This window comes from Nicotiana tabacum, chromosome 5 (genome assembly GCF_000715075.1).
Source record: "Nicotiana tabacum cultivar K326 chromosome 5, ASM71507v2, whole genome shotgun sequence".
In the NCBI taxonomy this organism is placed as follows: Eukaryota; Viridiplantae; Streptophyta; class Magnoliopsida; order Solanales; family Solanaceae; genus Nicotiana; species Nicotiana tabacum.
Genome location: NC_134084.1, coordinates 34,060,399 through 34,073,788, shown reverse-complemented (window position 1 = coordinate 34,073,788; position 13,390 = coordinate 34,060,399). Strand labels below are relative to the sequence as shown.

The 13,390-nt window shown below is 36.4% G+C and overlaps 1 protein-coding gene across 1 annotated transcript; it reads left to right on the top strand.

Moving 5' to 3' along the window:
• Window positions 1-671: 671 nt before the first annotated feature.
• On the top strand, window positions 672-5,091 carry LOC107760858 (uncharacterized). Its single transcript, XM_016578965.2, has 3 exons — window positions 672-801; window positions 2,280-3,235; window positions 4,814-5,091. Exons 2-3 carry the CDS (start codon window positions 2,282-2,284, stop codon window positions 4,817-4,819), a joined length of 960 nt encoding a protein of 319 aa, XP_016434451.1. The 5' UTR covers window positions 672-801; window positions 2,280-2,281; the 3' UTR covers window positions 4,820-5,091.
• Window positions 5,092-13,390: the final 8,299 nt, after the last annotated feature.

Below are 13,390 nucleotides of genomic sequence, written 5' to 3'. Positions count from 1 at the left end.
GGCCCACTGGTCCGATGTTTAGGAGCCTCCGAAGCCAATTATGTTATGCGAGAAGTCCACCAAGGGATCTGCAGAAATCATTCCGGCGCAGATTCCTTAGTGTTAAAATTAATTAGGGCGGGATACTATTGGCCCCCGATGGAACAAGACGTCAAAGCTTACGTTCAAAAATGTGATAAATGTCAATGCTACGCACTGTTGGTACATCAACCGGCGGAGCCATTGCACTCAGTTTTGTCACCATGGTCGTTTGTAAAGTGGAGAATGGATATCGTCGGACCACTGCCACCGGTCCGGTGAGGTATAATTTCTTTTGATTTTAACTAACTATTTTTCTAAGTAGGTTGAAGCAGGTCCTTATCAGAAGATCGGTGAACGCGAAGTGGTAGATTTCTTGTGACAGAATATAATTTGCAGGTTAGGAATACCAAAAGAGACAGCTTGTGACAACGGGCCGCAATTTATAGGCGCAATTTAATAACAATTGATGGAACCTTAATCGCACTCAAGTATAACTAAGCAGTAAATAGTAATGTGGGGAAAAAATATACTGTAAGAATTTGACCCGAAAAAGAAATTTTTTTTTGCCAACATGGTCCACACATGAGTGACGTGTGCTACCGTCCACACGGGGAAGACGTGTTTGACAATTCCAAGAACAGCTTGTATATATCTTGTCTTTACACTTCATTTTCTCCCCTTATCATATCAGATCAGTTCACCCCATTACAGACTGCGATCTTTACGCTTCTCTTCCCTAAACCAACTAGATTTTAAGCAAATCCAAGTGAACAAAAACAGGTAAATATTGCATTTTCTTTTCTGTCTTTCACAGTTTAAACTCAGTAGCTTTTGCTTTCTACTTTTGTTTCTTCTTCGACTCTGCTCTTTTCTTGATCTTGGTCAGATTCAGATCGATAAACTTTCGAATTGAATCAGATTCTATGATTTGCTTATCAGTCTTGATATCCCAAAATGACATCTTTTAATCCTTTTATACATAACAATGGATCTGATCAGATCATCGATCCTCCTTTGATCATCTGTTAACTCGAATGCTTAACTAATCTGATAGTGTGTCTGATTAGTTTTTTTGACTTCTGATTCGTATGTTTACTAACAAACTTAGTTGACTTGTTCATACTAAAGGAAGTTGACTTAACAAAATATGCATAGTTTGTTGCAGCGGTACTCAGTTTCGAGTAAAGAACAAAGCTTTATGTTTTCTTCTATAGCATTACTTGTTAGAGAATAAACCTGTCCTATAGGGTTTCAAAGTTAGAATGGTTTTTGTCTATTCCATCTATTGCCTTAAAAAGTTTTGGGTTGTACGGCGTGATTCTTTAACATAGTATTAGAGTCAACTATTAGTACGCTCATTTTCAACTAGCTTTCACCGTATTTATTTCATCGTGTCGGGCTTATTTCTCTCAGCTCATTGCGTCAAGCCACTCAAACTATCAAGTCACCAATTCTACTCGATTCACTCTTGGTATGTTGAGCCAACTCTCCTAACAGTAAGCCAAATAAAGAAAGTAAATACACGTTTAGGAGAGTGTTAGAGAATAAATCTATCTCATGTTGACCGCTTCTGGAGCCAATCTCACTCTTCAGACTTTGAGGCATCGGTCTTCCCAAAAAAAAAAAACTAAGAAGGAAATCGTCAAGTCTATGTGTAAACCCTGGAACCACAGTGTTGAGGTTTTAGGAATAAACTTGTCCCACTTTAGGTGTATAAGGGTTTAACGGCTTTTATAATGGCAGTGAACTACTTTAACTTTTAGTGGTCCTGAAGTTAATCTACCAAATATCTGGAGTTTTGGATTAAATACACATCTTCGTTCACACTACTAGCACCATTAGTTGCACGAGCAGTACATTTTGTTTTCCACAGCATATCCATGACAGATTTATTGAAGTATGTTAAAAGATGCATTATTTATATGTCCATTGAGCATAACTATATTAGCAGCATTGCAGTTTGGAGTAAAGTTCAGTCCAATACATGGAATCCATTTTCGAATTGACTCCAGTTACTTTTATTGCAATCCTCTAGAAGCAATAGAAACAATCTTTCTGTTTGTAAACGTGTCTGTGGATGTTGTTAAGCTGTTTCCTTCATTTTACTAACACTTCTTGTGGCTGTCAATGTTGGTGGTGCTTAGTTATCTAACACGCTAAACACGCATTTGTTGCTTGCTAGTATATTTGTGTCTTGAATACCAGTTGTCAGTCTGCTGTGTAGCTCATTGAATATTCTTTCTTGCTTTTCTTTTAAGGTATGTCGTCTTCGGAAAATCCAGAGATTGTTGAAAGGGCTTTCTGGGATAAGAAAGAGGAAAAAGAAGACAAGAAAGACGAGCAAAAGGGTGGGTTTATTGAAAAAGTTAAGGACTTCATCCAAGATATTGGTGAGAAAATCGAGGAAACAATTGGTTTTGGAAAACCAACTGCAGATGTGACTGAAATTCATATTCCTCATATCAATCTTAAAGAGGCGGAAATAGTCGTTGATGTGCTTGTGAAGAATCCAAACCCCGTTCCGATTCCTCTCATTGACATAAACTATTTAATTGATAGTGATGGAAGGAAACTGGTCTCTGGATTAATCCCCGATGCTGGAACAATCCATGCGCATGGTTCTGAGACCGTCAAAATACCACTTCATCTGGTTTATGATGACATAAAAAACACATACCACGATATACAGCCTGGAAGCATCATTCCATATAGGATCAAGGTTGACCTCATAGTTGATGTACCTGTTTTTGGTAGGTTAACTCTGCCTCTTGAGAAAACTGGCGAGATTCCTATACCTTACAAGCCAGATATTGATCTTGAGAAAATCCATTTTGAGAGGTTCTCTTTTGAGGAAACTGTAGCAGTTCTTAAGTTGAAGCTGGAAAACAAGAACGATTTTGATCTTGCGCTCAATAGCCTTGATTATGATCTTTGGCTATCCGACGTCAATGTTGGCGGTGCAGAGCTTGAGAAATCAGCTAAACTTGAGAAGAACGGAATCAGCTTTATTGATATCCCCATAACCTTCAGGCCCAAGGACTTTGGCTCTGCTCTTTGGGACATGATCAGAGGGAGAGGTACTGGCTATACCATGAAAGGTAATATTAATGTGGACACGCCCTTTGGAGCAATGAAGTTACCAATTAGCAAGGAAGGGGGTACAACACGTCTCAAGAAGAACAAAGAAGATGGGGGAGACGATGATGAGGATGAGGTATGTTAGCTGTTCCTTCTTCAAAAAATTTCAGTGTTGGTCATCCGTTGCACTTGTTTGAACCGTTTCTCTATGCCAGCCTAAGCATTCTGAGGTTTCGCTCTCGTTTCGCTTTCGTTTCACACTCTGTATCGTAAGATATATATATGTTATTGACGCTGACCATGCAGCGTTTAAAGGAACACGAAAAGACAAATGTCTATGTCTCTACTCGTGAAGTAGGCGGGAACTAAAAACTTAATTATTTTAAGGGACACTGCAAGATCATAGATGATTGATCTTTGGTATCTGGTAATGTTGAACGCTAAGTTGCTCGGACACGGGTGCGGATGTCCAAAACGGGTGCGGATATAGAGGTCGGATCCTTCGAGACGTAAATTCTAAGATTCGGGGACATGGATCCTAGTACGGATAGTGGTGCGGGGATCCGGCTAAAAAAAATTTCAAAAAATAAAAATATCTCTAGATTATGAGCATGGAGGATGGTAACTAAATTATTATAAGCATGGTTCGTTCAACCTAAGTTGCTCCGACATGGCAGTTTTGGTGTCGCACCCGTGTCGACACGACACTAGTATGGGTGTGGATATGGGATCCGTATCGGATTTGGTCAAACAATTTTGGGTACTTTGACCACGACAGACAGAAAAATTCGAGACAAGATACAATTTGATTCCGAAATTAGAACCAAAACTAGGGTAAATTTGAAGAAAATAACATACCTTATCTAGGAAATCAATCCTTTACTTATGTACAACTTGAGAATTAAAAAAAATTCACACTTTTACAAGTTATATATAAGTTCTCCACAAATTTTTTCATAATTTAGAGAAGTAAGAGAAAATATATCTTACTGTGAATTCTGAGAACCACGCCTCTCATATGATTAAGTTTGTTTAGTATAAAGAGTAATTTGTGCTATGCAGCCATTGATTCAATTCTTCATAGAAAGATCATTGTCTACTCTGCAAAGTGATATATCTCTCTGCGTAAACATGTGTCTATCTCGGTTATCTCTTATTTAAGCGAAGTTGCCACAAGTAGCATTTTATCGATCTTGTTTATATTATCACTGGATCAATTGTTTTAATATGGTTTTAAATTTTATGAGCTTTGAGCTTCAACGCTTTTCTGGTGTAAAGATGTGTTAAAAAATGACATTTCTGGTTCATCTGTGTTTGCTAATTTTTGATAATTACGGTCCCTCAGTCTCCTAGTTCCTACTTGCGACGTTTTTACTTATGATGTTTTTTATTTACTGAATTTTGTTTTTGGAGCGACAGTAAAGTTGTCTCCGTGTGACCTTGAGTTCGATCTGTGGAAGCAGCCACTAATGCTTGCATTAGGGTAGGCCTCACACCCCTTGGGGTGCGGCCATTCCCCGGACCTTGCGTGTGCGGGAAGCTTTGTGTACCGGGCTGCCTTTTTTTTTTTTTTTGGTTTCCTCAAGTTGTGGCTGGGTGGGTGTCATCTCCTGATTCTATTTCAGGTTCAACTGTTACGTCATATTAGTTTGTTTTCACCCCTTGGCTGTAACAAACATGTAGCAGTGTTAACCCGTTGCCCTTCCATTCACAGGATTGAAGTTGAAGATCACATTTTGCAAAAGCCACACTTGTTTGCGGCTAGCTTTATAGAGGAAAAGTCATCTGCTGATGGGAACTTTTAGACCCCATAATAAATATGAACTTTAGCTTGGATGTGAAATATGTCTACTTTGTAGTGTATTTTGGAATTATGTCTCTGAATGTGTAACTCGTTGTGATCGATGCTGTGATTAGGTACTAAATGTTTTATGAGTCGTTTGCTGTCATTATTGTGGTTGATATAATATGCCACTTGATATTTAGACATCGCGAGTCACAACTAGCTATTGACATTCTAATATTGTTGTTATTGTGGTTCATCTTATCGGGTTGTGATTCTGTATCTGTTATGATTAAAAACAAGGGCTATAAGATCTTTCAACACCTAAGTTGGTTAGAGCCAACAGAGTTACTCAGCGGTAGCTGGTGTCCGACGGAATAGTAGAGGTATACGCTAGTTGGCTCGAATACCAATGTTAATAAAAAAAGGTAGGTTAGAGCTAGTTAGGAGATATAATTCAGCTCTTATATTTGGTGTTATCTATGGTTTATTAGCAGCTCGTAAATTTGACTAAAATGTTAACCGTGTTGGACTATGATAAGTTTATGGCAATTTCAAGATTTTCTTCTCTTAAAAGTCAGTCTTGGCCACAGTGTCGTTATCCATTTTCTTCTTGGCAACTTTCCTGTTGTGATTATGGATTTTTGAGGAGATTGTGTTGGATGCCTTTCTTTTGCAGAGTACTGCAAAAGTGAAGTAAAAGTAAAAGGGAATGTCAAATATTCGTAATTTGCAATATAAGTTAGTGGGCGGTAAGAGAAAGAAGTAGAACATGTTAAAATTTTGACCTAAACACATGTAAAATACAAAGTATTTGCTTTACCACTGAGTTCTTTTTCCTTTTCCGGTTCCCATCTGTTCCAATATTTCTGTTGGGGATCCGGTTATTCTTTGATTTCACAGCGTAAGGTCCATTAAAAGGGAGGAATGCTTTCTGTCAAGATCAAACTTAAGATCTTTGGTTAAGGGTGAAGGGATTCGATCCCACCCATTACAATCTTAGTGGTGCTTTACTAGTGAGTTACTATAGTACTTAATTCTCTATGAATTACATGTAAGATTGTTGAGTTCCCAAGTGAACCTAGTTCTTTTTTGTAAAAATTGCACCGGGCGCCTTATTTGGTTGCTCCCATTTAACCTATACCCATTTTTTTTTAAAACTTTGAACTTGTACCCACTTTTTATACAATTTCAGCTTCTTTTCTCCTCCTCAAAGTTATATCCGCCCTCAATCCCATAGTTCCATTAGAAGAAATTCAAAGCTTTTCAGCTTTTTTCTTGTCCTCTCCTGCAGCTCAGGCTTGACGACCTAATGAATTCATATGTTACAACAGATTAGAGAATTTAATCATTCAAAACATGTATTAGGCGGACAAGGATATACTAACTACCAAGTGTAGAGTTTGTTCCTCGTAGGAGGACCAGTTGGGTTGTTCTTGCCTTCTTTGTTGTATCATATAGTCCACTCCTCTTTTAAGAATGTCACCCACGATAATTTGGAGTTGGAAAATTATCAGCTCTCTGTCGTTGCCCATATATTAGCTCGAAATATCTACTCCTGTTTGATTGTTTTTTTGATATCCATTGAATTGCATTTGAAAGAAAGCTGTATTATTGTAGTGTTGATTAGAAGTGAAAAGGACGAAATTTTCTAATCATTTCTGGTAAGTGATCAGATGGTTTAGGCACAATGTAGTAGTAGGCTGAAGTTCAACTCTAAGAAGGCTAAAGTTCGCCAGTTACAATTAAAAACTTCAGTTACAAACAAAAACTTCAGCTCTAGAGCTGAAGTTCGCCAGTTACAAACCAAAAACTTCAGCTGTAGAGTGTTTGCCAGTTACAAAACCAAAAACTTCAGCTCTAGAGCTGAACTTCATGCCCGGTTACTAGAATGCTGAAGTTTTGCGTGATTGCGAGGAGTGTTCATGGTTCGGTTTGGATCGGCTTTTCCCTAAAAAGAAACCAAACCAAGTACGTCGGTTTTTCAAATATTAGAACCAAACCAAACCAATTAAGTCGGTTTTTTCTCGATTCGGTTTATGTCGGGTTTTGTCGGTTTCTCTGTTTTTTCTTAAATATAAGGCATACACTACCAAACACATATTCCGGCTACTACATTTTCAACGTAACACTATTAAATCAATTGCCCTTTGAGAAATCTATTATTTACTAAAATATATTGATGATAATCGAATCAAATAGTGATGAATAATTTAAGGACTCAATTAAATATATATTTTTTTTAACATGAAATGGATTCTTACACTTAACAAAAGAAAACTACCAATCAAACTAGAATATAAAGGTAAGAACTATACTAAAAGTGCAAACGATTAACATTCACCATAAAATTTTTGAAACTTTGTATAAAAATATACATATAAATAGGTGTAATAATAAATTTGAAATAGCTACTCCTATAGTCGGTTTGGATCAGTTTTTTTCGGTTATTTTTTAATTAAAACCAAAGCCAAACCAAATTTGATCGGTTTTTAAAATTCAAAACCAAAACCAAACCAAACCAAAAAGTATCGGGTTTTTTGGTCGGTTTGATTTTCGGTTTGGTTCGGTTTTTCGGGTTTTTATGAACACCCCTAGTGATTGCTTTTGCTACTTCAGCCCCGTATACTGAAATTATGCGAAAAAGCAGGTACGCTTGTAATTTTCTTTGCAAAGCGAGTACAAGTTAAAACATGATATAAAAAACGGGTATTTTGGATTTTTGCTTAATTACACATAAGAACATAGTTCTCTTCTATTCTACACTAATTATTGTTTCATTCACTTAGATGCACATTCGTACCGAAATTGACAACTAATGGAGTAGTCTTTTATTTTAGTTGACTAGTCTTTGTATTTTGTTACAAGTACTTTTCAATTTATGGTTATGACCACAAAAAAGGAAGATTACCTTGGATACCCCCTATTTGACTTAAGTAGTTTCTCTTCTCGTGTGATTTTCTTTAATAGGGGTTCGTAATATGTAGCGAAAGATATAACAATTTCAAGCAGATCTTTTCGTGTTTAAAATTTATTTATATGTCAAATATCAGATTTAAGACGTAAGTGGTGAAGAAAGCCTCGTTTCAGAATTTTCTTCGATAGTGCGAAGACTCCATGCGTATCTATACCGAGACCAATCCTTGCTATCAACTCTTTGATCAATGAAACCTGTGAACAAATTGAACGAAATATTGTGTTGAAATTTTTCTCAAAAATCTCAACTTCAAAGAGAAGAACAAGAAACACTTTTCTAGTAATTGTATTTTCTCTGTTGATTTTGTATTACACTTTCACTTTTTTAAAGTGGGTTTTCTTCTCAAGAATTAATGCGGCAAATTTTCCCAATCACTCTTTATATAATATTACCTATAAACTCTATTCCTATATCGTTGAAGTAATGATTTACTTAGGGTAATAATTTATTCCTAAAATAAACCTACGGAACTTTTTTGCATTGGAAAATCGTATATCTCATTCCTAATGGAATAACGTGTGCCATCCTTAGCTTTATGGACGTTCCAATTCAATTCCAAATTGAATTGCATTATGAGAATTAGTTAACATTTTATATTAAATAATATCATTCCCATTCTTAATGGATTTAACTTAGCCTCACGTCCTTTTTGGACTTTTGTGTCAATCCAATTCTATATTGGATTTATCAAATAAGTTTTCATTAATATATTATATGTATACTTTGTACAAATAAATATTAATTATATATATCACATATATATATTTCAACCAAGAGATATAATTTAATTTTCTTATTTAAAATAGAAAACTTCAACTTGTCCACAATATATATTATATTCTCTGTGCTAGCAAAGAATATAATAATATTTTATTTGGACTAATAACTAAATTTATTTGACTAATTAAATTCTTTAATTTAATTATCAAATAATAAAGTAATTAATCCTTTAGCAAAGATCAGAACACTCGTTAGTGTGCGACCCCATAGGTTCAATACTAAGCCGGTAGTAAATTGATCACATCAATATACTAATCAAGGGTGGCGTCTAGCAACACTCCTTAACGACCGGAAAGAATGAAGTATACAACTTACTCTCAAGAACCCGTAGAAGAATAATGTAGTAATTCTTTTTGTCCTTATAGCTCTGGGTCACCATAGGATATGGTTTAACTGTCAAATCCTAATTGGCGACCAACTATGTGTTCATGTCAAATATAATCGACCATTGAATGACCTAAGAAACACTTTTCTTCTTTCATTCAATTGCTCTGGCCAAGGTCTTAGTTTGATCGTTTATAATTCATGACAACATAGAGCTTAAACTCATTACCAAGAGTTGACAGATTCCATCTTGATCAATCATTAACTCTACAAGTATTTATTTACAACCTTGCCATAGATGTCTAGTATCAAAGCACAATAAATACCACCAAAGGATGTGGTGCAGTGGATGTGACTGCTCTTCCCTTAACCAGAGGTCTCGAGTTCGCGCCCTGGGTATGAAAAACTTCTTGGTATGGAGCGCTTCCCCCCGAATGGGGCCTTACGCGGCGCGAATCCGGATATAGTCGGGCTCCAATGCGGGTACCGGACACCAGGTGAGAAATAAAAAAAAGCACAATAAATAACTTATCAATTACTATAACGACCTCAGGTCAAAGAAAACGGTTACATCACATTCTTCAAGAGAATATCCTATTGACAGTTTATGGTAATTCTAACCATTAGGAATTATCGAATGAGTCCGTTCAATGATCATATCTCTATGTGCATCATCTATCTATGTGTTTTAGTTAATGAGATCAACTAATCTTTATCCAATAAAGACGATCATATAAATATTGATCTAACCGGGTTACTAATGTCCAAATTAATAATCCTATGATCAAGAACAAATTTAGATTAAATTATAAGAAACTTCACTCTCATTAACATGATCTCCATCACAATGTCAAGTCTCAAAATTTAATCAAGGACTTTATCAAGTTAATCAAACAATTAATAATAACTTTGATAAAAGAATATCAGATGCCATATATTTTTATATCAAATAACGCTCACAAAAATGTGTTCAAATCATCAAATATATGAGATTAGATTTAGGGAATATCTACTATATCCCAAACATGTAGTTCTTTAACGACTAATATATTTTGAATTGGAAAACTTTTGAATTTTTGGGGCAAAAGAAAATAAATCAAATCGTAGACGGCACCATGCGATTTTCCAAAAACTTATTTCCCCCTCTTATAATGGACCTTACTCTGCGCGAATACGTATTAATTGGCGCCATAATTGGATAGCGGACACCAAATGATAAATCCAAAAAAAACACTAACAAAGACTAATCTCATCAGCAAATGTGACAGCCAACATGAAAAAACCAATAGACCTTGCTCTAATTCCTTTCATGCCTAGGAATAGAAAGCAATTAGAGTGAAAAAGAATTGGACATTAGTTGCAAATCTCAATTTGCCTTGTAAAAAATATTTATACCCGGATTTCCTTTTTGAACATTAGTATATATTGACATTGTCAATGATCTTTTTGTAGTTGTGAAGTGAGATAGAGAAAGACACCAACAAGGGTTGTGGTAGAGTGGTAAGTACTCCTTCATCCTTAACCAGAGGTTTCGAATTCGAGCCCTGGGTATGAAGTCGCCTTTGTTAGGGAGTGCTTTACCCTCCAATGTGAGATTTCCCGGCACGAATTTGGATTAGTCGGGCCCCAATATGGGTATCGGATACCGGGTGAAAAATAAAAAAAAAGATAGAGAAAGACACCAATTATTATAAACAACATTCATTATTCCTTCTTGCTCTCGTAACAGATGTAAATTATTACTTAAACCATAAATTTGCTCGTAATTGATTAACTGCTTCCATAGGTAGGTAAAAAGAAAAACTAAATTGTGAAAAAAAATAAAGTTAATTTTTTGAATAATATAGAATTCTCTAGAATGTCCTAGTTTAGTATCCTTGATATTTATCTAGTGGACATATCTAGATGTTCTAGAATGTTGTGGGAAGATAAGACATATCTAGATATTCTAGAGTGTTGTTAGAAGATAAGGTTGCTAGAATTTTCTTTGTACATTATCTAGAATCATATCTAGAATCACCCATAGGCTAGTATAAATAGGGGGTATCTTGTTCATTTGTAAGCAAGCCAAAAATCAAGAAACCCTTCTTTCCAAAACAAGTTCTCCTATCTAAAATCTATCTTCTCTTTTCAAGCTTCTTCTTCTTTAGTTGAATCCTCAAATCTTAGTTAACGATCTTGGACATCTAAGCATGGATAAATTAAAAGTCATGGTAACGTTGAATATAGTAAAAGGTTTGCCTAACTTAAGAAATTTTGATGGAGGAGAGGTTTGTGAAGGATGTTAATATGGAAAGGCACATCGTCTTCCATTTGACAGATCCTTGTCAAGGTGCAATGCCCACTAGAACTTATTCACAGTGACTTGATAGGGCCAACGAGAACTCCTTCATTTTCAGGCTACTCTTATATGCTAATTTTCATTGATGATTTTACTAGATTCACTTGGGTTTATTTTGTGAAGCACAAGTCAGAAGTTTTCAGTAAGTTTGTGGAGTTCAAAGAAACTGTTGAAGGTGAACTCGATTCCAGAATAAGGCGGCTGCGAACTGATAATGGTGGTGAGTTTACATCAGATGAGTTTCTTTCCTTTTGTCGTCAGCATGGCATTAAAAGAGAGCTGATATGCGCTGATACGCCACAACAAAATGGAGTGGCAAAAAAGAAGATCCGACACTTAACCGATACATATAAGAGTTGGCTTCATGCCAAGAATTTACCTAGAGCCTTGTGGGTTGAAGGTATGAAATGTGCAGCGTACGTGATTAACAGGATGTCGCTTTCTCCAAATAATATGAAGTCTCCCTATGAATTAATGTTTGGAGAAAAGCCTAGCGTGAAACACCTCAGGGTTTTTGGCTCTATTTGTTATGTTCACATTCCGGATTCTCAAAGGAGCAAGTTAGATTCCAAGGCAAGGAAATGCATCTTTGTCGGATATGATGAAAGAAAAAAGGGATGGAAGTGCATGGATCCAAAAAAAAAACTCATCTCTTTGTTGTCTCAAGGGATTCCATATTCGACGAAGTGTCTTTGTATTATGGAGCTGCATTGGATGGAGCGAGTTCAAAAACCTTAAATAATGGTGATTCAAGCTTGCCCATTGCAGGTGCTTCTCTAGATAATACAACTGCCAAGGAGTTAAGAGAAAGGGGGAGTCCTGGACTTCAACAACATGAAACTCAATAAGAAGATGATTTAAGTGGTTCGGGAAGGCCAAAAAGAACTATTATCAAGCCAGCTCACTTTAGAGATGAAAACTTTGTCAGTACGTACTCTTGTTTCTTTGCAGGACCAATTGATGATGAAGAAACTTCCTCATTCGAAGAAGCTAAAGGAGTCAAAGAATGGGAGCTTGCTATGGATGATGAAATGGAGGCTCTGATGAAAAATCAAACTTGGAGCCTTGTACCAAAGCCGAAGGATGTACAACCCATTTCTTGTAAATGGGTTTACAAAATCAAAAGAAGAGTCGATGACAGCATAGATAGATATAAAGCAAGGCTAGTTGCTCGGGGATTTTCTCAAAAGTATGGTGAAGATTATGAAGAAACCTTCAGTCCGGTGGCTAAGATGATCTCTGTCCGAGTTGTGCTAGCCTTGGCAGCCTTGCATAATTGGAAGTTATGTCAACTTGACATAAAGAATGCTTTCTTATATGGAGAGCTTGACAAAGATATTTATATGGAGCAACCACCCGGGTATGTCTCTAACTTACACCCTAATCATGTCTACAAACTTAAGAAGGCCCGTTATGGCCTCAAGCAAGCTCCACGATCATGGTATGGAAAAATTGCTCAGTATCTACATTTCTGTGGCTATGATGCATCACAATCAGATCCTAGCTTATTTGTTAAAAACAAGCAGACTTGCATATGGTTGTTCTTTTGTACGTGGATGATATGATAATAACAGGAAACAATGAAGATGAAGTTGCTAGGCTTCAAGATAATCTTTCCATAAGATTTGACATCAAGAAGTTGGGAGAACTACACCATTTTCTTGGCTTAGAGGTGACAAACATGAACAAAGGGATCTTTGTCACTCAAGAAGGATATGCCAAGAAACTTGTTGACAGGTTTGGATTGAAGCAAAGCAAAATATGTTCTACTCCTCTTGAGATAAGCACAAGGTTAAGGCAGGACGAAGGCTCACTTCTTGCAGATCCCAAGCCTTTTCGAGCTCTTGTTGGAAGTCTTATGTATTTGACTATTACAAGGCCGGACATTGCGTTCTCGATGGGATATGTCAGCAGATTTATGCAAAGGTCAAGAAAGCCTCACTTAGAAGCTGCAAAGAGGATTCTAAACTATATCAACTCAACATCAGACATGTGCTTGTTCTTCCAGAAGAAGAATAATTTGGTGTTAGCTGGTTATACAAATGCTGATTTTGGTGGTGATTTGGATGACCGAAGATCAACATCG